Source organism: Salvelinus fontinalis, chromosome 1 (assembly GCF_029448725.1).
Source record: "Salvelinus fontinalis isolate EN_2023a chromosome 1, ASM2944872v1, whole genome shotgun sequence".
Taxonomy (NCBI): domain Eukaryota; kingdom Metazoa; phylum Chordata; class Actinopteri; order Salmoniformes; family Salmonidae; genus Salvelinus; species Salvelinus fontinalis.
In genome coordinates this window covers 23,664,354-23,690,636 of record NC_074665.1, presented here as the reverse complement: position 1 = coordinate 23,690,636, position 26,283 = coordinate 23,664,354, and the positions used below count along the sequence as shown (strand labels likewise).

At 45.2% G+C, this 26,283-nt stretch overlaps 1 protein-coding gene across 4 annotated transcripts in view; it reads right to left on the bottom strand.

The window, feature by feature from the left end:
- Positions 1 to 25,418, bottom strand: part of tbkbp1 (TBK1 binding protein 1) — a 72,581-nt gene extending 47,163 nt beyond the window's left edge. The window contains exon 1 of one of the 4 annotated variants that reach the window (XM_055912676.1): positions 24,951 to 25,418. Coding sequence is in view for 2 of the 4 variants with exons in the window: in XM_055912611.1 (XP_055768586.1) it covers positions 24,124 to 24,140 (17 nt within the window). In the remaining 2 variants the exon portion in view is untranslated. The other 3 variants (XM_055912704.1, XM_055912611.1, XM_055912633.1) reach the window with 3 other exon arrangements.
- Between the last annotated feature and the right edge of the window lie 865 nt (positions 25,419 to 26,283).

Here is a 26,283-nt window from a genome sequence, read left to right as displayed (position 1 = left end):
GGCCGGCTGCGACAGAGCCTGGGCGCGAACCCAGCCCAGCCTGGTCGCGAACCCAGAGACTCTGGGGGCGCAGCTAGCACTGCGATGCAGTGCCCTAGACCACTGCGCCACCCGGGAGGTTACCCTTTACCCTCCCTTTAATAATACAGCTATTTAGGACTAGCTTATTCCTTGCCACCCATTCTGAAACTAACTGCAGCTCTTTGTTAAGTGTTGCAGTCATTTCAAACATAGTATTCTTTCTAACAAAGATGTCTACATATATTTCAGGATGTTGTGTATCCCTGGAAATAGTCAGAGTTCGTGTAAACATTACAGTTTTGAAACATAGCTTGTCGCTAAAAAAGTGGTCTCTTGGCACAACTTTCCTGGGTATGGGGTAAGCCACCTACAAATGTCTATACAGAATTAAATATTACCACCACCTTTTTAAAACCATGTTTATCTTTATTTCCCAAACACAATTCAACACAATCGCAATAACTTGTTGGTCTTTTAATACTTTTAAGCATATTTTACCACAGGCTTAACACCTAACAAAAACATTGTACTGAAAAGATTTGGCATGGGTCCCCAGATCCTCAAAAAGTTTTACAGCTGCACCATCGAGAGCATCCTGACCGGTTGCATCCCCGTCTGGTATGGCAACTGCTCGGCATCTGACCGTAAGGCGCTACACAGGGTAGTGCGTATGGCCCAGTACATCACTGGGGCCAAGCTTCCTGCCATCCTGGACCTATATACTGTAATAGGCGTTGTCAGAGGAAAGCCCATAAAATTGTCAGAGGCTCCAGTCACCCAAGTCATAGACTCCAGTCACCAAGTCATAGACTCCAGTCACCCAAGTCATAGACTCCAGTCACCCAAGTCATAGACTCCAGTCACCCAAGTCATAGCCTGTTTTCTGTGCTACCGCACAGCAAGTGGTACAGGAGCGCCAAGTCTTGGACCAAAAGGCTCCTTAACAGCTTCTACCCCCAAGCCATAAGACTTCTGAACAATTAATCATATGGCCACCGGAGTGCATAGTCACTTTAGTCACTTCACCCCTACATGTACAAATAAACTCAACTAACCTGTACCCCCGCACACTGACTCTGTACCAGTACCGCCTGTATAGCCTCGTTATTGTTATGCTATTGTGTTACAAATGTTTTACTTTTGTTTATTTGATAAATATTTTCTTAACTCTTCTTGAACTGCACTGTTGGTTAAGGGCTTGTAAGTAAGCATTTCACGGTAAGGTCCACACTTGTTGTATTCGGCGCATGTGACAAATAAAGTTTGATTCGATTTGTACTTTTTAAAAACACTTTTAACATAGGCCCTGTTGTTACCTCATATCCCAGCTTGCGTTAGGCCTGAGAAGAAAACATACATCTGTTCAACCATTGTGCCAACTCATCAAGAAACTAACACAATAAACTCATTTGACTTGGTGAAAATCCGTTTTTTGGACTTAACTTGCTTCTTCACAGACTCAATGAAATGACCGGTTCCTAAATATTTGGTCAAATGATACATATTGTGTATGGTTTCCTAGAAACAAGGGTGGCTCGACTTACCCCAATCTCTCGTACTGTAACATATATATCCCATAACATGGATGATCTATATTTATCATGGACAGTCATTTTGAGTAAAGACATGAAGGATGTGAGCAAAACTCTGCTCACATTCCCATTAGAATGTATTTAGGTATATATCAGAGTTGTAAACATCCTTAATTTCTTCACATTTGTTTTTCCGTCCAGCACCTGAACCAGTGGGATGTGTGTACTTTTCCCTTTTTCAATGGCCATTCTAACAGTCACATTGAAAGTTACAAAAAAAGTTACTGTTTGTTTTTCTCTTCCCCTAACTAAAAGTTGTCTGTTAAAAGCTCAGAAATCTCACAAAGGTCACAAAGGTCACAAAGGCATCTCCATTCTCCAGTGGCTTTGCATACTTTCCTAAGTAATTGTTCCACAAAGATGCAAGCTGTGTAAGTGTGTTGTTGTCTCCGGGCATGAATCGTTTGTGAAAGAAGCGACAAACCCTCGCCAAATGGGTCAAGCTGAATGTATTCCAATGGCAATAGATTCAGAATCAAAGAACTCGGGGAGTGAGTCACTGTGAGTGTGAATTAACGTGAGAGTTTGTAGTTGGAGAAGGTAGGTACATTTTCGCTTTTCTGAACCTCTAGTGTGAAACAGTGGCACAAAGAGGGGAAAACCCAGCAGAAGCTTGGCACATAATTCAGACATCACAACCCTGAATGGGCCAGTCCAGGGCTCAGAGGGGGGTGCCACTCTGCCCCCATGCCCGCCACCATGTGCCCGCCTAATGCCCACGTAATACCCAGTCTCCCTCAGTTGCACCTGCTCCCCCGGCAGGAGTCTCCTTTTAGAGAGACATGGCCAGCTCTGTACTAGCACACACACTGAGAACCTATTAACACCCCAGTGAGGAGTGTGTGTGTACATGTGTGCGTATACACACTTGCATGTGTATGTGCATGCATATGTTTGCTCGCATGTGTGAGTGTGTGACTTTGTGTGTATGCCAGGCAGAGATGGAAAAAGCAGGCATAGAACGGCGCCCATATGTGCTGACAGACATGCCTGTATACACATCTTTACGTTCTGGGTTAGCTGGTGTCATGTTTGACATTTTCAGACCTCAAAAGTGGTCACGTGCCACTATATCTGCTGTTGAGGTCAAGCTAAACCCTTCAATGGATTCTCCCAGGTTAATTCTGAAATCCATCTATATAACACAAAACGTTTCGATAACCTTCACCCTCCCCACTGCCGCACCTCGCAGTCAATTCTCTATCAGATACAGAGGTAGCATACTATAGAATTCTTATCTTCACATTGTCAGCCTGATGGACCAAACGCTCCAATAATCCCCTCCATGTAGTCTAACTCTCACACATGCACACATAATCAAACATAGTTTCTTGTTTTTGAGTATATCATGTACAATTATAATTAATATGCTTTGCTTAACTGATTTTGCTATGCTTAACTGATTGAACAAACTTTTTTTGTGTACTTATATTTGTTGTGTGGTTTTCATATACAGTGCATTCGGAAAGTATTCAGACCCCTTGACTCTTTCCACCTTTTGTTACACTACAGCCTTATTCTAAAATGTATTCTAAAATAGTTTTTTCCCCTCATCAATCTACACACAATACCCCATAACGACAAAGCAAATACTGTTTTTTAGAAATGTTTGCAAATTAATAAAAAAAATAAAAAAAATGAAATATCACATTTTACATAAGTATTCAGACCCTTTACTGTTTTGAAGCATCGTTGGCAGCAATTACAGCCTCACGTTTTCTTGGGTATGATGCTACACCTGTATTTGGCACACCTGTATTCACCCCAGTCTGACGTTCAGATCACCCTGGAGCAGGTTTACATCAAGGATCTCTCTGTACTTTGCTAAGTTCACCGTTCCCTCGATCCTGACTAGTCTCCCAGTCCCTGCAATGAAAAACATGCACACAGCATGATGCTGCCACCACAATGCTTCACCGTAGGGATGGTGCACGGTTTCCTCCAGTCGTGACGCTTGGCATTCAGGCCAAAGAGTTCAATCTTGGTTTCATCAGACCAGCGAATCTTGTTTCTCATGGTCTGAGAGTCCTTTAGGTGCCTTTAGGCAAACTCCAAGTGGGCTGTCATGTGCCTTTTACTGAGGAGTGGCTTCCGTCTGGCCACTCTACCATAAAGACCTGATTGGTGGAGTGCTGCAGAGATTGTTGTCCTTCTGGAAGGTTCTCCAATCTCCACAGAGGAACTCTGGAGCTCTGTCCGAGTGACCATCGGGTTCTCGGTCACCTCCTTGACCAAGGCCCTTCTCCCCCGATTGCTCAGTTTGGCCGGGTGGCCAGCTCTGGGAAGAATCTTGGTGGTTGCAAACTTCTTCCATTTAAGAATGAGGTACCCTTCCTCAGATCTGAGCCTCAACACAATCCTGTCTCGGAGCTCTACAGACAATTCCTTCAACCTCATGGCTTGGTTTTTGCTCTGACATGCACTGTCAACTGTGGGACCTTTATATAGACAGATGTGTGCCTTTTCAAATCATGTCCAATCAAATGAATTTACCACAGGTGGACTACAATCAAGTTGTAGAAACATCTCAAGGATGTTCAATGGAAACAGGATGCACCTGAGCTCAATTTCGAGTCTCATCACAAAGGATCTGAATAGTTACAGTATGTAAATAAGGTACTTCTGTTTTTTGTTTTTAATACATTTGCAAACATTTCTAAAAACCTGTTTTGGTTTTGCTTACACTCCATCTGCAGCACTCCACCAACCTCACCTGCACACCGTTTTTACCAGGTTTTTTTCTCTGTACTGTTTTGTCCGATTAGAATTCAGGTGTATAGCTGCTTGACCTACACCATGTCCCCATGTATCTACAGTCTGACATCAGCTGTGTTGTCCCATACAGGATGTCAGTACTATAACTGTACCAAACTGTACTGTGTTAACAATGCACAGCCATCACGTCATGCTGTGCCATTCCATTCCATGCCATGATTCATACCTCCGCATCAGCGTAGGCAGCCTGGCAAAATGCAGCCTCGAGCTGTGTGTGTGTAGGGGGTTTGTGTGAGGATGTAGAGGCGGTTGTCACCCATTAGATTGATAGAGAGAGCAGGGGGTGGACAATGAGCTCTCTCTCTTTCTCTCTCTCTCTCTCGCCTCTTCTCTTTCTGTCTCTCTTTCCTCTCTCTTCTTCCCCCTCTCTCGCTCATTATCTTTCTCTCCCTATCCTCCTCTTTCTCCCGAACCTGTGGGAGCCTGGCTCTGCATCGCCTTCCCTCCCTTCCTCCCCTCGTTTCCTCCCTCCATCTCAGTCATCCACCCTGTCGTACTGAGCGGGGACCCGCAGCTCCAGCAGAAAAGTTCATCACACCCCCCCAAGGAGGGGGAATTACTCTCAGCACCAAGTTTCAATGACAACTTTCCCACAAAATACATTCATCTCCTCATTATTAGCACTGCAGTCCCTCCTTCTCAAGGCTAGCTCAAAGTCTGCAGCAGTCTCCAAGTGAAAAGAGAAAACAATGAGATTTTGGTCTGTTTTTTTAATGTCTTTCTTCATCCAATCACCACCAATTGGGTAAACACACAAACATGCAGGTGCATACACACACGCACACACATGAGTGTACCCCCCCCCCCCCCCCCACACACACACACACACACAAACACACAGTAGTGAGTCAGAGGCTTTACCCAGGAAGGATCACAGTGAAACACTCCCTCCCCATAATTTCCGCTGCTCAGCCGTTACGGAGCAACATCAAGGCCACCGAGTACAGCCCACATGCACAGAAGGCATAAATACTGGAGTGAACAATTGCTACTTGGAAAAGATCAGTGACGTGAAGTCAGGGAAGGCAGTGGTTACCCAGTGATAATCTAATAAAGGAAAGCTGTAAATACACCCGCGTTGCTAAGAGCAGCTACTAGCTAGCTAGTGTAGCTAGCTATTTAGTTGTAACGAGCTATAACTATATGTATCCTTGAAGTTGTGTTACATTTCTGATGTCTGTGATCTGAAAGCCACACATCTGATTAGCTATCCAGCAATGTAACTAGCTACTTCACTTTACACTAGTGGCACAGAATAGCCATGATCATTGGAAGAATTGTAAATCCATTGTGAAAGGCTATGGATTTTGTGTTGCAAATTCTCCCGATTAAATGTGTCCATATATTGGTCTTTTAGTGCCTTTCAGTTGTAACTGTGGATGCTGCATCGGTCTCTGGGTGACCTGAGTTGATCAGTGTGACATTTTGGTTGGATGAAATTTAAATATGATGCCATCGTAGGCGATCGCTTGTGTATCTTGGCTACGTTGGTATTTACATTTGGTTAAAATTGTTTGTACATTTTGGTTAATAGCCTAGGTCACTCTGGTTGTTGGAGCTATCTGTTGCATGGTGAACTTGGGATTCATCAAGGTTTATTTTTGAGTAAATTTGGCTTTGATAATAGCCAGTGCTTACCCTGCCACCGACCTCACCACACGTCACTGAAAAAGATAAGATGGAAGGATGAGATAGAGAGGACCAGAATCACACAGAGAAGAAGAGTGTGTGATGTAGAAGTGAAGTAGTGCTGTGCAGTCTTCAGGGTCGCTACGTAGACACACACACACACACACACACACACACATACACACACACACCACTAAAAGCCTTTTCAACTTTTCTACATGCCCATGTTGTATTCATCCCAGATCAACTACAGATGTAGGATCTTAATTTGATCACCCTTTTGTTGCTGAGAAATGCAAACATGTAGTGTATTTGAGTTTTGAAAAGGCTTCTAAAGTTTGTAATTTCAACTTTGACATTTCAGACCTTGATTTGCCCTAAAAATGTATCAACCCCTACAAAAAGGTCCATTAATTATAATCCACAAAATAATTCCTGTTGCTGCAGGATTATATTCCTGCTGTAGCAAAGTGGCTCAAATTAAGATCCTACATCTGTAGTACAATGCTAACCAGGTCAACTATACTGAACAAAAATATAAACGCAACATGTAAAGTGTTGGTCCCATGTTTTATGAGCTGAAATAAAAGATCCCAGAAATGTATAATAGATAATAGATAATCCGTCCACCTGACAGGTGTGGCATGTCAAGAAGCTGATTAACGCATGATCATTACACAAGTGCACCTTGTGCTGGGGACAATAAAAAGCCACTCTAAAATGTGCAGTTTGTCACACAACACAATGCCACAGATGTCCCAAGTTTTGAGGGAGCGTACAATTGCAATGCTGACTGCAGGAATGTCCACCAGAGCTGTTGCCAGAGAATTGAATGTTCATTTCTCTACCATAAGCCGCCTCCAGCATTATAAAGAATTTGGCAGCATGTCCAACCGGCCTCACAACCGCAGGCCACGTGTCACCATGCCAGCCCAGGACCTCCACATCCAGCTTCTTCACTTGCAGGATTGTCTGGAATAAAGCCCTTATGTGGGGAAAAACCCATTTTGATTGGCTGGGCCTTGCTCCCCAGTGGGTGGGCCAGTCTCGCAAGTTGGTGGGCCTATGCCCTCCCAGTCCCACTGATGGCTGCGCCCCTGCCCAGTCATGTGAAATCCATTGCAAACTCCTCGAGGGATATTGCTGCCGAGCGATGATAAATAAGACCGTGTTGATTAGTCAATCAATAACGATATGTGTGATTTAATTGACTTTCAGTGCTATGGCATTCACTGCTATGACATTCATAGCTATGACATTCAGATTAATGAATACAGCACATGTCTTACTCTCCTCTCAGCCTGGACCAGCAGCTGAGAAAAAGATGAGTGTGAAAGCAGTGGGTTGGATCAGGAGGAATATTTGATGAACGTAAGCAATATTGCCCTCTCTCACTCTCTGTGTGTGTGTGTGTGTGTGTGTGTGTGTGTGTGTGTGTGTGTGTGTGTGTGTGTGTGTGTGTGTGTGTGTGTGTGTGTGTGTGTGTGTGTGTGTGTGTGTGTGTGTGTGTGTGTGTGTGTGTGTGTGTGTGTGTGTGTAGTGCAGTGTGTCTATGTCAGCGTCTGTGTAGGTTTGATAGAGAAACACAGCTGCGTTTACACAGCTTACGCAGCCCGATTCAGATTTTTTGCCATTTTATTGATCTTTTGCCCAATTAGGTCTGATCTTTTGCCAATAAATTGGGCAAAAGATCAGAATTATGCTGCCTGTGTAAACACAGCCAAGTTGTGTGTCTCAGAGTGTGTGCACACGTGTTCCTCTCTCTCAAGGCATTAGTCCATTACTCTAATGAAAAGCCTGGGGTGTCCTTGGCAGAGGACAGAGGCCCCCCCTCTTCTCACCCCACCACCATCCCTGTGACGCTCTGCTCATCTCCTCACAGACTGGGGGAAGGGGGAGGAGAGTGGGTGAAGAGATGATGGAAACACAGCGAAACTAGAGAAAGGGCTGTAAGAAGGTGACTGGGAAAAGAGGAGTACTGTCTCTCCATTCTAGTTGGAGTAAAAAGAATGGAGCTCAGGGAGAGAGTTAAGCTGAATGTCACTTGTACACAGCGGAGTGTTGACGCTATGAAGACGTGCACGCGCGCGCACACACACGAGCACAGAGACGCACACAGTGGTGATGCGCGGGTCAGGTGTTTGTTCATCCGCAACCGCCTGACTATATGTGATGAAGTGAAAATCTGAGGCCTGCACCTGACCCTAACCCACAAATGCGCTGTAGGCTATTTGTTAGTCAACTTGCCTATAATTAGATACATGCAGCTTACCTTCTGTCATTACTTGTTGCCCTAGAATACTAAATAAACCCTTGCTTACCAGAAAATATGTCATTCATCATTATGAATGCTTTAATCTAGTTGACATTGGTAAAGTTCTTGCTTTCATCTCTGCTTCTCTCGCGCGGCAAAGATGTTAAGGGACCGGGGAGAAAATGCAATAATTAATCAAAAACAGGAAATGTTTTCAGTGCAAAATTTCCAAATTACATCAGTTTGTCCAGTTTTAAGGGAATTTAAAGCTATGAAAATGACCCAATATGTTTCAGATAAGATTTCAGTTTGGCTTGGATGCATGTTTTATGTGGTTGAAATACTATTAGCTTTTATGGTGCTGATAAAGATAGCACCTTTGCAGACAGTCCCTACCCATGCATTCATTCTCTCAAGTTGCTGAAATAAATAAATCATATATCTCCACTCCTCTTCTAGAGTCAAAATGTACATTTAGTGTATCATTGTACTTCACAAACTGCTTAATTCTGCATGAGTTAATATTATATAAGGGTATGTGAGAGGTTAGACCAACACTCAGTGCCCAGATTTCAGTTACTATTCCATTTTACCCATTTGACCAGTACAGTTCCCTTTACCTGCCATATTTGAAGTTTGTTGAATTTGTATAGTGCCTCACAATCATCAAAAACATATTTCCAAACATAAGGCTACTGTTCTGAAGCCCTCCCTTTTTATTTTCAACTCTCCATTTTGCAGCTTTTCTCTTATTGAATTAACCTCAGTGGATCAACGTGAACTTTTTCTTCCCAAGATCCTAAATGCATTCGGCAATTGGAGTGTATTTGGCCTGCGTACAGTTAAGCCCTAAAGCTTAGCGTCAGATAAAAAAATATGAAAGAAAAACCTTAATGTTTCCTATAGATCTAAATAACACAAGATGTATACATGCATTATTTTCTCTTTGTTCAATCTGCCACGCATCCACCCGCCCTTCATCCAAACAATATTTTATGAACCTAAACCCGCCCACCCCACGGATATAACCGCGGGCACTGCGGGTTATGAGTCAACCCGCCCATCACTAACACACAGTCACACACACACACACACACACACAGAAGTCCTCAGCAGACAGTGAGTGGAAGGCACGTACTAACAGACGTCACTTGTCTCTGCTAACGACAGAGATGTGCAGCTGCCACCTGAGAGAGAGAGAGACTGGGATGGAAGGACCTAACGGAGCACAGAACACGCAACACTCAGAGAGGGAAAAGAAACTGAAGAACTGGAGGGACAGAAAAACACATAACAGAAAAGGTCAGAGGTAAGAAAGAGGTCGAAAGATAGAGAGACAGACAGAGACACAGAAAAAGGAGAAAGAGAGAGAGAGAGGGCGAAATATGAAGAGCGATAGAGAAAGGAAAGAGAGAGATAGATAGAGAAAGGAAAGAGAGAGATGGAGAGAGATAGAGAAAGGAAAGAGAGAGATAGAGAGAGATAGAGAGAGATAGAGAAAGGAAAGAGAGAGATAGAGAGAGATAGAGAGAGATCGAGAAAGGAAAGAGAGTTAGAGAGAGATAGAGAAAGGAATGAGAGAGATAGAGAGAGATAGAGAAAGGAAAGAGAGATAAAGAGAGATAGAGAAAGGAAAGAGAGAGATAGAGAGAGATAGAGAGAGATCGAGAAAGGAAAGAGAGTTAGAGAGAGATAGAGAAAGGAATGAGAGAGATAGAGAGAGATAGAGAAAGGAAAGAGAGATAGAGAGAGATAGAGAAAGGAAAGAGAGAGATAGCAGGGGAGATGAATGGATGCAGGCTAAACAAATAGGCGGCACCTTCTATTTAGAGTGACAGAACGGTGAGCTGTGCATGACAGCCAATTATTACCCACAGACTCGGAAACAAACACAGGCTTGTTAAGGAGCAATGATTGCACATGTTCCAGTTCAGCACTCTCCACACACTTTGTACAGGCCTACATACCCCTCGCTCCAAATAGCACACTTGTTGTTAATTGAAGTTCATTACTCACCAAATCAAATCAAGCTTTATTTATACTGAACTAAAAGCAACATGCAGCACTTTTCAAAGATTTTGTGAGTTACAGTTCACATAAGGAAATCAGTCAATTGAAATGAATTCATTAGGCCCTAATCTATGGATTTCACATGACTGGGCAGGTGCGCGGCCATGGGTGGGCCTGGGAGGGCATAGGCCCACCCACTTGGGAGCCAGGCACCCCCAATCAGAATGAGTTTTTCCCCACAAAAGTGCTTTATTACAGACAGAAATACTACTCCACAACCCTGCAGGTGAAGAAGCCGGATGTGGAGGTCCTGGGCTGGTGTGGTTACATGTGGCCTGCAGGTGTGAGGTCGGTTGGACGTACTGCCAAAATCTCTAAAATGACCTTGGAGGCGGCTTATGGTGGATAAATGCACATTCAATTCTCTGGCAACAGCTCTGGTGGACATTCCTGCAGTCAGCATGCCAATTGCATACTGCCTCAAAACATCTGTGGCATTATGTTGTGTGACAAAACTGCACATTTTAGAGTGGCCTTTTATTGTCCCCAGCACAAGGTGCACCTGTGTGATGATCATGCTGTTAAATTAGCTTATTGATATGCCACACCTGTCAGGAGGATGGATTATCTTGACAAAGGTTAAAATGCTCACTAACAAAGATGTAAACTAATTTGTGCACAAAATTTGAGAGAAATTGTCACTCCCTGATCTGTTTCACCTGTTCCTGTGATTGTCTCTACCCCCTACAGGTGTCGCTTATTTTCCCCACTGTATTTATCCCTGTGTTTCCTGTCTCTCTGTGCCACTTCGTCTTGTATGTTTAGTCAAGTCAACCAGTGTGTTTTTCCCGTACTCCTTTTCTTTCTCTTTTTATAGTCCTCCCGGTTCTGACCCCTGCCTGACTCTGGACTACTTTCCTGCCTGCATGATCATCCTGCCTGCTCTGACCTTGATTCTGCCTGCCCTTCAGTACCTATTGGACTCTGAACTGGTTTTGACCTTTTGCCTGTCCACGACCATTCTCTTGCCTACCCCTATTGGATTAATAAACATTGTAAGACTCCAACCATCTGCCTCCTGTGTCTGCATCTGGGTCTCGCTTTTTGTGCGAATGGAACATTTCTGGGATCTTTTATTTCAGCTCATGAAACATGGGACCAACACTTTACATGTTGCGTTTATATTTTTGTTCAGTATATACAGCACATTTCAGACATGAATGCAACAAAGCACTTCACAGTAAAAAAACTAACAAAGTCAAATAACTAAAAGACTTACTACACAACAAACATAAGAGGATAAAAATGTTTTAAACAATAACAATTCAAAGTAAAAAGCACCCTAAGGGAAAGCCTCTCCATGCCACTTAGTCCTAGGCTTTGGGATAGTTAAAAGGCCAGTTCCAGAGGACGTACTGGATACATAACTTAAAAGCATGTCTGATATGTGTTGGGGTGCATAATCGTGGATTGATTTGAAAATCAATCGAAGAATCTTCAAATAAATTCTAAAACTCACAGGGAGTCTTGGTCAGTATCCAGTAAGGCCATTCTACTGCCACTGTTTGTCTATGGAGATCGCATGGCTGTGTGCTCAATTTTATACACCTGTCAGCAACGGGTGTGGCTGAAATAGCCAAATCCACAAATTTGAAGGGGTGTCCACATACTTTTGTATTTATAGTAGAGGTCGACCGATTATGATTTTCCAACGCCGATACCGATTAAAAAAAATCCGATACCAATTAATCGGTCCATTTTTTTTTTTTTGTAATAATGACAATTACAACAATACTGAATTAACACTTTTCTTTTACCTTAATATAATACATCAATAAAATCAATTTAGCCTCAAATAAATTATGAAACATGTTCAATTTGGTTTAAATAATGCAAAAACAAAGTGTTGGAGAAGAAAGTAAAAGTGCAATATGTGCCATGTAAAAAAGCTAACGTTTAAGTTCCTTGCTCAGAACATGAGAACATATGACAGCTGGTGGTTCCTTTTTACATGAGTCTTCAATATTCCCAGGTAAGAAGTTTTAGGTTGTAGTTATTATAGTAACTATAGGACTATTTCTCTCTATTTGTCACGCCCTGGCCATAGAGAGGCTTTTATTCTCTATTTTGGTTAGGACAGGGTGTGACTAGGGTGGGCATTCTAGTTTCTTTATTTCTATGTTTTCTGTTTCTATGTTTTGGCCAGGTATGGTTCTCAATCAGGGACAGCTGTCTATCGTTGTCTCTGATTGGGAATCATACTTAGGCAGCCTGTTTTCCACCTTTGTTAGTGGCCTGTATAGCCCTAGTAAGCTTCACGTTTGTTTTTGTTGTTTCTTGTTTTGTTGGCGACATTTAAAATAAAGCAAAATGTACACTCACCACGCTGCACCTTGGTCCGGTCATTTCCACGAAATCAGCGATCGTGACACTATTATACCATTTGTATTTCATATACCTTTGACTATTGGATGTTCTTATAGGCACTTTAGTATTGCCAGTGTAACAGTATAGCTTTCGTCCCTCTCCTCGCCCCTACCTGGGCTCGAACCAGGAACACATCGACAACAGTCACCCTCGAAGCATCGTTACCCATCGCTCCACAAAAGCCGCGGCCCTTGCAGAGCAAGGGGAACAACTACTCCAAGTCTCAGAGCAAGTGACGTCACCGATTGAAACGCTATTAGCACGCACCCCGCTAACTAGCTAGCCATTTCACATCGGTTACACCAGCCTAATCTCGGGAGTTGATAGGCTTGAAGTCATAAACAGGTCAATGCTTGAAGCATTGCGAAGAGCTGCTGGCAAACGCAAAAACGTGCTGTTTGAATGAATGCTTACGAGCCTGCTGCTGCCTACCATCGCTCAGTCAGACTGCTCTATCAAATATCAAATCATAGACTTAATTATAACATAATAACACACAGAAATATGAGCCTTTGGTCATTGATATGGTCGAATTTCGAAAAACAAAACGTTTATTCTTTCAGTGAAATACGGAACCGTTCTGTATTTTATCTAACTGGTGGCATCCCTAAGTCTAAATATTGCTGTTACATTGTACAACCTTCAATGTTATGTCATAATTATGTACAATTCTGGCAAATTAATTACGGCCTTTGTTAGGAATAAATTTACTTCACACAGTTCACAACGAGCCATGCGGCTCAAACTGCTGCATATACCCTGACTGCTTGCACGGAACGCAAGAGAAGTGACACAATTTCCCTAATTATAAGAAATTCATGTTAGCAGGCAATATGAACTTAAATATGCAGGCTTAAAAATATATACTTGAAGGGCCTCCCGGGTGGCGCAGTGGTCTAGGGCACTGCATCACAGCGCTAGCTGTGCCACCAGAGACTCTGGGTTCGCGCCCAGGCTCTGTCGCAGCCGGCCGCGACCGGGAGGTCCGTGGGGCGATGCACAATTGGCCTAGCGTCGTCCGGGTTAGGGAGGGTTTGGCCGGTAGGGATATCCTTGTCTCATCGCGCACCAGTGACTCCTGTGGCGGGCCAGGCGCAGTGCGCGCTAACCAAGGGAGCCAGGTGCACGGTGTTTCCTCCGACACATTGGTGCGGCTGGCTTCCGGGTTGGAGGCGCGCTGTGTTAAGAAGCAGTGCGGCTTGGTTGTATTTCGGAGGACGCATGGCTTTTGACCTTTGTCTCTCCCGAGCCCGTACTGGAGTTGTAGCGATGAGACAAGATAGTAATTACTAGCAATTGGATACCACGAAAATGGGGGAGAAAAGGGGGTAAAATGTAAAAAAAAAAATATATATATATACTTGTGTATTGATTTTAAAGAAAGGCATTGATGTTGATGGTTAGGTTTGGTGCAACAACAGTGCTAAATCATCCCCCGTTTGGCGAAGTAGGCTGTGATTCGATAAGAAATTAACAATCACCGCATCGATTATATGCAACGCAGGACACGCTAGATAAACTATAAACTAACTAAGTATTATCATCAACCATGTGTAGTTAACTAGTGATTATGTTAAGATTGATTGTTTTTTATAAGATAAGTTTAATGCTAGCTAGCAACTTACCTTGGCTTCTTGCTGCCCTCGCATAACAGGTAGTCAGGCTCCTCGTCGAGTGCAATGTAAGGCAGGTGGTTTGAGCGTTGGACTAGTAGGTTGCAAAAACGAATCCCCGAGCTGACAAGGTAAAAATCTGTAGTTCTGCCCCTGAACATTCCTAGGCCGTCATTGAAAATAAGAATGTGTTCTTAACTGACTTGCCTAGTTAAATAAAGGTGTAAAAAAAAAAAATCGGTGTCCAAGAATACCGATTTCCGATTGTTATGAAAACTTGAAATCGGCTCTAGTTAATCGGCCATTCCGATTAATCGGTCGACCTCTAATTTATAGTGTAAGTTATATTCTTCAAGAACCATAGCTATATCATTGTAACGGCTGTCCTCCTCCTCTTCATCTTCGGAAGAGGAGGAGTATTGAGGGAACCAAGGCGCAGCGTAAAGAACAGACATATTTTATTTAACAAAACACGAACTTGATAAACTAACAAAAACAACAAACGGTGTAGACAGACCTAGACGACGTACTTACATAAAACAAGAAAACGCACGAATAGGAACATAGGCTACACAAACCGAACAAACCGTAAACAGTCCCGCGTGGTGTACAGACACAGACACGGAAGACAATCACCCACGACAAACACTGTGACAACGCCTACCTAAATATGACTCTTAATTAGAGGAACGCCAAACACCTGCCTCTAATTAAGAGCCATACCAGGCAACCCAAAACCAACACAGAAACAGAAAACATAGAATGCCCACCCAAACTCACGTCCTGACCAACTAACACATATAACAAACTAACAGAAATAGGTCAGGAACGTGACATAACCCCCCCATAAGGTGCGAACTCCGGGCGCACCAGCACAAAGTCTAGGGGAGGGTCTGGGTGGGCATCTGACCACGGTGGTGGCTCAGGCTCCGGGCGAGGTCCCCACCCCACCATAATCAATCCTAGCCTCCCTCTCCCCCTAAAAATGTCCACCCTCAATTTACCCCCACAAAATCCTCTTAGTAACATCAATGACAGGGACAGCACCGGGACAGAGAGATAAATCAAGACAGAGGGATAGCACCAGACAGAGGGATAGATCAGAAAATAGAGGGAGATCAAGATAGAGGGGCAACTCCGGACTGAAAGGCAGCTCCGGACAGAGAGACAGCTCTGGACTGAGGGGCAGTTCTGGGTATATAGCCGTTTCTGGCTGAAGGGCAGCTCATGGCTGACTGACGAATCTGGACGCTCATGGCTGGCTGACGGCTCTCGACGCTCATGGCTGGCTGACGGCTCTCGACGCTCATGGCTGGCTGACGGCTCTCGACGCTCATGGCTGGCTGACGGCTCTCGACGCTCATGGCTGGCTGACGGCTCTCGACGCTCATGGCTGGCTGACGGCTCTCGACGCTCATGGCTGGCTGACGGCTCTCGACGCTCATGGCTGGCTGACGGCTCTCGACGCTCATGGCTGGCTGACGGCTCTCGACGCTCATGGCTGGCTGACGGCTCTCGACGCTCATGGCTGGCTGACGGCTCTCGACGCTCATGGCTGGCTGACGGCTCTCGACGCTCATGGCAGGCTGACGGCTCTCGACGCTCATGGCAGGCTGACGGCTCTCGACGCTCATGGCAGGCTGACGGCTCTGGCCGCTCATGGCTCTCTGACAGCTCTGGCCGCTCATGGCTCGCTGGCGGCTCTGGCAGATCCTGTCTGGTTGGCGGCTCTGGCAGATCCTGTCTGGTTGGCGGCTCTGGCAGATCCTGTCTGGTTGGCGGCTCTGGCAGATCCTGTCTGGTTGGCGGCTCTGGCAGATCCTGTCTGGTTGGCGGCTCTGGCAGATCCTGTCTGGTTGGCGGCTCTGGCAGATCCTGTCTGGCGGGCGGCTCTAGCGGCTCCTGTCTGGCGGGCGGCTCTAGCGGCTCCTGTCTGGGTGACGGCTCTGTAGGCTCATGGCAGACGGGCGGCTTTGCAAGCTCATGGCAGACGGGCGGCTTTGCAGGCTCATGGCAGACGGATGGCTCAGACGGCGCTGGGGAGACGGATGGCTCAGATGGCGCTGGGGAGACGGATGGCTCAGATGGCGCTGGGGAGACGGATGGCTCAGATGGCGCTGGGGAGACGGATGGCTCAGATGGCGCTGGGGAGACGGATGGCTCTGGCCGGATAAGGCGCACTGTAGACCTGGTGCGTGGTGCCGGAACTGGAGGCACCGGCCTAAGGACACACACCTTCATACTAGTGCGGGGAGCAGGGACAGGGCACACTGGACTCTCAAAGCCCACTCTATACCTGGTGCATGGTACCGGCACTGGTGGCACCGGGCTGAGGACAAGCACATCAGGATTAGTAGGGGGAGAAGAAACAGTGTGTACAGGGCTCTGGAGACGCACAGGAGGCTTAGTGCGTGTTGCCGGAACTGGAGGCACCGAACTGGATACACGCACTACAGGGAGAGTGCGTGGAGGAGGAACAGGGCTCAGGAGACGCACTGGTAGCCTAGTGCGTAGTGTAGGCACTGTAGGTACTAGGCTGGGGCGGGGAGGTGGCGCCGGAAATACCGGACCGTGGAGGCGTACTGGCTCTCTTGAGCATTGAGCCTGCCCAACCTTACCTGGTTGAATGCTCCCGGTCGCCCGACCAGTGCGGGGAGGTGGAATAACCCGCACTGGCCTATGTAGGCGAACCGGGGAAACCATGCGTAAGGCAGGTGCCATGTATGCCGGCCCGAGGAGACGCACTGGAGACCAGACGCGTTGAGCCGGCCTCATGACACCTGGCTCAATACCCAATCTAGCCCTACCAGTGCGGGGAGGTGGAATAACCCGCACTGGGCTATGCACTCGTACAGGAGACACCGTGCGCTCTACTGCGTAACACGACGCCTGCCCGTACTCCCGCTCTCCACGGTAAGCCTGGGAAGTGGGCGCAGGTCTCCTACCTGCCCTTGGCCCACTACCTCTTAGCCCCCCCAAGAAATTTTTGGGTGTTACTCACGGGATTTTTGGGCTTCCGTGCAAGACGCGTTCCCTCATAACTCCGGTTCCTCTCTCTCTTTTCCTCCACTCTCCGAGCTGCCTCCAGCTGTTCCCATGGACGGTGATTCACTTAAGCCCATGGTCCTTCTCCGTTAAATATTTGCTCCCAACTCCACAAGTCCTGTATACTTCCCCGTTGCTCCAAATTACGCTGCTTGGTTCTGGATTCTTGGTGGGTGATTCTGTAACGGCTGTCCTCCTCCTCTTCATCTTCTGCAGAGGAGGAGTATTGAGGGAACCAAGGCGCAGCGTAAAGAACAGACATATTTTATTTAACAAAACACGAACTTGATAAACTAACAAAAACAACAAACGGTGTAGACAGACCTAGACGACGTACTTACATAAAACAAGAAAACGCACGAATAGGAACATAGGCTACACAAACCGAACAAACCGTAAACAGTCCCGCGTGGTGTACAGACACAGACACGGAAGACAATCACCCACGACGAACACTGTGACAACGCCTACCTAAATAAATATGACTCTTAATTAGAGGAACGCCAAACACCTGCCTCTAATTAAGAGCCATACCAGGCAACCCAAAACCAACACAGAAACAGAAAACATAGAATGCCCACCCAAACTCACATCCTGACCAACTAACACATATAACAAACTAACAGAAATAGGTCAGGAACGTGACAATCATTAACTTAAAAGTCCAAAAATGTAAGTAACAATCGCAGATTGTCCCTTTAATAGTGAAAGTATAAAGTAGGTCCTGAACAAGTAATTTAGGGGTAACTGAAACCTAATAATCACATGTGAACACAGTCACATAGATTCAAGACCATGGACAGTGACCATACTGCACTGCAGGAAAGAACCCTTCCAAAGCGATCCAGATATATATTTTTTTCACTTACTCTCAACCAATGTCAGCAAAACAACAAAACTGTCCGTGTCAGTTGTTAGGAGCATCAAACACTGACTCAGCTAGGAGGCACAAAGAGAGAGAGGCCCAGTTTAGACTCCCCTCCGCTCGACAAAAGACTGCAACAAATGGAGTTCAAAGACAAGTCTCAGCTTCCTCTCAATCTCTGTTCTCTCCAGATACCAACAATGCATCTTAGCAGCTAGCACATCACTGTTTCCTCAGCTGGCCTTTTTTGGAAGATATTTATAGGAAATCTATTGGCCGCGTGAGCTCTGTTACGGCCACAAACGATTTTCTCACAGATGAAATACTTTTCGGTGCCTCTGAGTCAATTTACTTTCTTGTGGTTTATTTCATGTGCAGGGCTGTGATGCTTCGGTTGCAGCAGTATTAGGACTGTTAACAATAGCTGTCATGGCGCTGCTAACGTTGAAGACGTCAGTAGAAGGAAAGAGGGTTTTCCAGCCAAACGAAGCAGTCGGGGCATTCTCAGAGCATTAGTGATTATTTTTAGTGCCACCTGGGGGAATTAAGGCAGTCCAGCGCAGCACCAAGTGACAGGCAAGTGGGTAACCTGGTTTTCCGAGATACAAAAAGAACCCTGTAAATCCCCAGGGTGAATAAGGGCCTAAAGCAAACTCTCTCACACAACACACACTCTCTCTCACTCTGTCTCTTTTTCTCTCCCACACACTCTTTCCTTCTCTCTCTCCCTCTCATACAGCACATACACACACACACACACACACACACAGCCTGCTCTCTATCAAATCCCCCCTACCTCTGTTACACACACTCCTCTGCTCTCTCTCTCTCTCTCTCCCCCTTGCTCTCTTTTTACAGATTATATTACATTACGCCTCCATGGTCGGGCTTATTGCCTTGAGTGGGCTCAGAGAGAGAGAGAGAGAGAGAGAGGTCCCATTTCAATTCAGTTGCATCACTCTCTCCCAGTCAGTCACCAATTGAACCAGGTGTTCTCTACACTGAAAGAACAGAACAGAGACCATGTACCTTCCCAACGCTGACACAACGCCTCAGCAACGTCAAGGCAAAGATATGTCACATTGAGACAAACCCACAATAACACTGTCTGACTAACTAGTAAGCACCAAATAGAGTGGAGCCGCTAGGGAAGTAGTCTGTGTGCAGAGTTATCGAAACAGCTTGGACAAGCAGTAGAGTTGCGTCTTATTGAGAGGAGCAAACAAATAGGGATGGAAAGATGAGGCCCCTTCCTTCCAGAATGAATAAGTCATAGCAGAGACTCATCTGAAGCAAACACTCTGATGGAGGAGCTCAGACACAGGGCAGCTGCCAGTGCCAAGCCCTACCTTTTGTCTGGCTGTCAAAATATTGTCAAGCGGGGTCACCGCCTCTGTCTCCGCACAGACTATGATATGTTATGTAACAGAGACAAGACGAAAGAGAGAGCGAAGGAGGGAGGGAGAGAAAAGAGAGGCGAAAAACAGAAGCCGGGATATAGAGAAAGGGGGAGGAATAAAAGGGGGAGAGGGAACGGGGCATAGAGAGAGAGGGCCAGACTGAAAAGAAAGAGAGAAGGGGAATGGACATAGAAGAGGGAGAGAGAGAGAGAGAAAGAAAGAGAGAATGGAGGAACATTAGAGAGGCAGGTATGTGTTGCAATATACAGTTTATGGCTCTTGTAACCTGCCAGAGGTCAGAGAACAAAACTGTACTTAAACTTCCTTAATGTGGTCACTGCTTTAAGTTTGACCTCTCATTTGGAAACATTGTAGCACCAAGTCTCGAGGCATAGAAGGTGATAATGAGGATGATCATAAATGGACAGAATGCTCTTGGGGAAGCAAATTGGCTGGACATGACAGATATTTGTTGTGCTCATATCAAGCGAAGAATTGGGAAAGCTTTGCATTAGAAACGGGAGATCTCTGGCTAACGTCTACACTGACCATACCAAACATTAGGAACTCCTTCCCAATATTGAGTTGCACCCCCCTTTTGCTCTCAGAAAAGCCTCAATTTGTTAGGACATGGACTCTATAAGGTGTCGAAAGTGTTCCACAGGGATGCTGGCCCATGTTGACTCCAATGCTTCCCACGGTTGTGTCAAGTTGGCTGGATGTCCTTTGGGTGGTGGACCATTATTGATACAGACGGGAAACTGTTGAGCGTGAAAAACCCAGCAGCGTTGCACTTCTTGGAACAAACTGGTGTCCCTGGCACCTACTACCATATCCCATTCAAAAGGCACTTACATGTTTTGTCTTGCCCATTCACCCTCTGAATGGCACACATACACAATCCACGTCTCAATTGTCTCAAGGCTTAAAAATCCTTCGTTAAACTGTCTCCTCCCCTCCATCGACAGTGATTGATGTGGATTTAACAAGCGACCTCAATAAGGGATCATACCTTTCACCTGGATTCACCTAGTCAGTCCGTGTCATGTGAAGAGCAGGTGTTCCTAATGTTTTGTCCACCCGGTGTATGTGTTGCAGTGAAAAGCACAGTAGCGCAAACTGTATGTGCTAGCTGGTTGCACATTATTGTGCTTTGGGCAAACAACAGTTGGCTCTACGGTGGCTGCTACTGTGCTCATATTAAGTCAAGCACCCGGCAACACTTGTGTGGGCTAGTCATCAAACAAACAGTATTATCCGTCATACTTCAAAAAGCACCATGCATTTCAATTTCCCCTCAGTAGCCACGCCTAAGGATCTATTATGGTTAATTGGATTCTGCTGCTTGTCTGTTTGAATGGATGATTTTGATGTTTGGAATTAATGATTGACAGTCAGTAAGAGATGCAGAGCTTCCACTGTCTCTGGTAGTTGATAAAGCTCTGGGCAGGAGCTAGCAATGACACTAGCAACGACCCTGGGCTAACATGGTGATTGTTTCCCCAATATTCATCAGCCTGAACATGAGAGAGAATGCCCCTCCTTCCCTCACAACTCAACCGAAGTGATGTGCCATTTGATGGTCGAAACCTGTTTGCATTCTACAAATTAACGCTGCACTTTTCTGACTTAGACAATAGCCGGAAAACTCCCCTGACCTGGATTAGATCAAAGGAAGAGACGTTTATGCTGGGTCACCTCGGGTTCAAGTCAGAATCACAAAGGGAGAGAGAAGAAATGGGCCATAGAAAGTATGCAACTTAATAGATTTGCCAGGTGTGTTGTTATACAGTAGGCTACTTTTGAAGGAAGAAGAGATCAGTGCACAACTTCAGGTTCTCTCTGTCTCTCTCTCTCTCTGTCTCTCTCTCTCCATCTGTCTCTCTGTCTCTGTCTCTGTCTCTCTCCGTCTCTCTCTCTGTCTCTGTCTCTCTCTGTCTCTCTCCGTCTCTCCGTCTCTCTCCGTCTCTCTGTCTCTCTCTCTCTCTGTCTCTGTCTCTGTCTCTCTCTCTGTCTCTCTCTCCGTCTCTCTCCCTCTCTCCGTCTCTCCTTCAATCATCCCTCGCAACCCTTAAAAGCAGGCCATGAATATTCCATCATGTAGCAGGGTTCCTGCTCTCTCTCCTCCCTCATCATCAGCTAAATGTGTCAGAGTGTGAGTGGCTTACATAAATGTCCAGCAGCATCAATGTCGAATGGGCTAGGCAGAAATGAGTGACACATCGTTGGAAAGACACTGGGTGAGACATGGAATTTGTTTTATATACATGGGCAGGCTATGCCGTGAGTCACGTTAGGGCTGTTTCTTGGTTGGTAGTGAGGGGTACTTCAGTCATGCTTATGAAGTTACTACACATGCATAGCTAAGCAGAGAGCCCAGAGGTGGAACGAATGCAGGTCTCAGGTGTTGACACCATGGACGGAGATGGATGACCTCAATAAGCCAGTGTGCTAGGCTAGGCAGTCTTGCAGGTACTGGCTGTATTAAAGACACATCACTCAGGTATACTCTCTGGTGGTAGGCTTTGCAGAGGTAGATCTCACTGCAGTATGGGTTTAGGTGAGAGGGGCAAGAAGGGCAAGAGGTGACGCCTCTGATTCAACTAATCAAAGTTTTGATTGAAAAGCTGGAACAAAAGAGCCGGCATCTACACCAAGCCTATGTGGGTAAGACTGCCCACTCCTGCTATTGGATGTTCCAATTCTAAAGAAGTCTTGATTGAAAACTAGTTGTTAGATTTGTAGAATGAGGTGTGATACTGCCTGACTGGAACAAAAACCTGCACCCACACCGGCCCTCACAGATTGCCCAAAAAGTTTGAATTCTAAAGGAAAGAGTTGACTCCGATGATAGGGAAGAGAAACTGCAATTTCCAGACCAATTCGATTCCACGCATTACTCCCCCTCGGCGGGATACCTTTCAGAGAGAAACACTCTTCTATTCAGCATTCCAACAGTATGGTCCCAAACTGCCCCATTTGTCACCAGTGGAGAGTAAGGAGCTGGTGAGTTCCCTAGGCTAAACCCACTTAGTGAAGGTCGGACAGCACAATTCAGCGCCAACAGTCTTAATTAATCGACTGAAGCAAATCGGCTGCTTGATAGGTCGGGCCTCTGATTATGGGTGACCCATAAAACGCCAGACAAGACAGAAACTGGAGAGATTTGTGTCCTATGGGACCTCGGATAGGGCAACATTGGTCTGGACCAGCAAATGGCCTTATCCCTTTCACACATGGTGATGTAACTGGTAAATACATGTCCCCACGGTTGTCAGTGGTTTGGAGATACTGTACATCTTTCTCCCATTGGTTCCCTATGTACTCCTTGTTGGTCTTCTGCTGTGCAGCATGTCTGTGCTTTGTTTTCCTTAAAGGAAGCAGTAAAGCCTCAAAATAGACATACAAACAACCTACTAACAAGTACCTCAGCTCCACAGTTCTGCGCTAATTACAGCGCAAACACAACACTTAACATAAGACGTCAGAAACAAGCTGAGCTGCTCCCACAATCCAATTTAGGGGTGAGAAAAGACAAACAACATGGTTAGCTGAGAGACACAGCAACAGCCCCGTTAGAGGCTACAGTAGTTACGTGGCTGGTGATTAGCAGGTAGGCTAACACACAAAGTGATTCAGGCCCTTAAATAAGCAACTGCACACAGATGGACAGGCCCCAGCGGGCCCAGCAGTACAGCAGTACTGCAAATGGAGCGCAAAGTAATCAAGTCAGGCTTAAGCCATGGCGTGAACGCTGAACAGAGCACAAGCGACAACACAAGGGTCTGCAGGGGGAACAGGTTAGAGTGGTGGTGGTTGTATACATGACGACCAATACACAAGGACCTGGGTTGTCAGAGAACCCAAACCCCAATATAAGCACAACCTACAGTCGAGATGAACTCAACAATCCCTCCTTCTCGCTCTTCTGAAAAGTCCTATTTAAACCCTTACATTTCCGCAAAGCGATGCGGATGAATTTCAGCACCATGGCGCTGTTCACTCTTCATTGCCACAGTAGAGCCACTGCAGCCGACTGTCCAGTCCACTCCACTGGACAATAATAATTTATCCTCTCAAGGCAACCTCGTATCCCCCTAAAGCACCTCAGTACTGTGATTGAATTTGTCATCATGCTAGTCATTTTATACAGGCTTCCTCAATGACTAAATTTACATTGCAGTCATTTAGCAGACGCTCTTATCCAGAGAAATTAGGGTTAAGTGCCTTGCTCAAGGGCACATCGGCAGATTTTTCCACCTAGTCGGCTCAGGGATTCGAACAAGTGCCCTTTCGGTTACTGGCCAAACACTCTTAACCGATACGCTACCTGGTTCCCTCGACACCAGAAAGACTCAAACATAATATCCCACAAGTAGACAAATGATACTTCCTCTTTAGGTAAATGGTACACTATATGCCGGTATTACATGCACAATTGTGAGTTTAGGCCTATCCAAGATAAATAAAAAATGCATTGCCTTTCACTCACCTCAGAATAAACGTCATTGCCTATCCAATGAAACCTTGTGTCATGTCACATTCCCCTTTAGGTTTCAGTCCAGATGTTGCTACTGTGGTTTTCCATTAGACTGATTCCATCCCAAGATCACACGGTCTATTAGTTGCACGTCATCATGCTATGGTTGTCCTATAGCCAACCAAACATTTCTGACATAACTGGAGAGCAAAAGTCGATCTACACCAAAAGTCAACAGGCAGGCAGGCGTCCCATGCCTAAACTCCTTCCCACATAGTGCAAATATTCCTTGCTTTTCAATAATAACAAAACACTATCTTAATTGATGTATTGGTATATCATTGTAATTCGTCTAGGCTACTAAATCAGTGGTCTAATTAAATAAACCTGCACAATTTTACCTTGAGAAAATTGTTTGATCGTCTATTGAAAATATCGTATGAGCATGCATCCCTCACCTACGTGGCGCTGGAAGTTGGGCGATTTCTGTCGCCAGGATCAGATGACAACTCCATCCATTCGAGGTGGTGCTGATGTTGTCAAAACACGCGCGCGTCTCCTTTAAGATACTGCTAATTTATTGTATGTTCACTTGCTGCTGACAATGAATCAAGACTTACTGTGCCGTTCTTTTCCGTGGTCATTTGTTGTGCAATCTGTACAACATGGCTGTATACATGGAGCGCGTTGCTTCTTTTACATTCTCAACCTTGTCTGCATCTGTCTCCTTGCACACACATCAAGAGGCTGTATGGGAAACTCTACTATCACCATCACCGTACGATATATATAATCTACGGAGGATAAATCGTAATAAAAAAAGGCGAGACAATACTCACACGTTCCCTTTGATCGATCTATTGATGCCATTGCTCAAGAGGGTTACAGTGCACCTCAAAAAGCGCTTGTTCACGGCGAGTCCCAATGTCCGTTGATAGTGGCCAGTGTTCTCCACCTCTCCTTTCTTCCACAGTAACCGCTGATATGACTGGAGATCACACACTTCTGTGCTCGATTGGTGTGGATTCTTGTCGCGGGAATAGGAACGTCATACGGCTCAAAAACGCAGCAACAGCACATCACACTGTCTCAACGTTTCAATAAGTCGTTTTTGTCTGTCGGTTTGTAAGAAAACGAACTATAAAGACAATCTTAATCTGTCAAAATAATGTATGTTTCAGATTATGCACTACTCTTATAACATCAATCATTCTACATAGCAAATTTTAGATAATAATTGTAATACCCACAGTGTTAAATTTAACAGTTTCTTAGTGTGTATATGTGACCCACCAAAAAAGTGTTAAATGAACACTTTTCAAAGTGTTGACAAATTTACACCCTAAGAGTATTTCCCACCATGCCTTGCAAATGACTGTTAGAGACACCCACGTATCCCTGTGTTTGTTAGTAACAGAGACATGGTTTTTGCAGTCAATAATTTCCAGTCCTGAAACCTTCACCAACCTTCATTCACTAAGTAAATGCTTTGGAATTAAAAGCAAACCATTTATGACCATGTATTATACATTTCATAAGGCCTTTAGTTATGACCTAGTTTTCCCCCAACATTGTGGTCTCATGGCCAACATCAGATCTGAAAGTAACAATATGCATGCCTGACGGCTCAAAAATAATTATTCCGCTTTGTTCGCTACATACATCAGTCTGAGACTGCCATCGTTGAAGTCGTTCGTGGTGATGTCAAAATGAGGGGTGTTGTACAAAACAAAGTCATCAGCGATTGGTTCATTTCTAACCATCAAAGCCAATGACGCATTTTCCAAACGGTGCTTTACCCAGTTGTGTTCTGGCTCTGGCCCAACACATCGGTTTTTGGGACCAATCAGAACAATTAGAATGTTTTTGCGTTCTAGAAATCATTGGGGAGTTACTCAGATCCAGACTCATTGCAGAGAACAAACTAGCATCCGTGGGCGTGACATAGCATTTGCCCAGAGCTAAGAGTTTGGGTAGCCAGGTAAACAATATGCTGGCTTGTGAAGGGATTTGTAATTCCTATAGGAGTCCAGCTACAGGGAGAATATTCAACAGTTGGAACATTTTAACACCTGTAACCTGCATTCAGAATTAATGCTATAGAAAACGACTTGCTAGTAAAAGACTACCTAAACCATATAAATATAAACAACCATCTCAGTAACGGCTGCA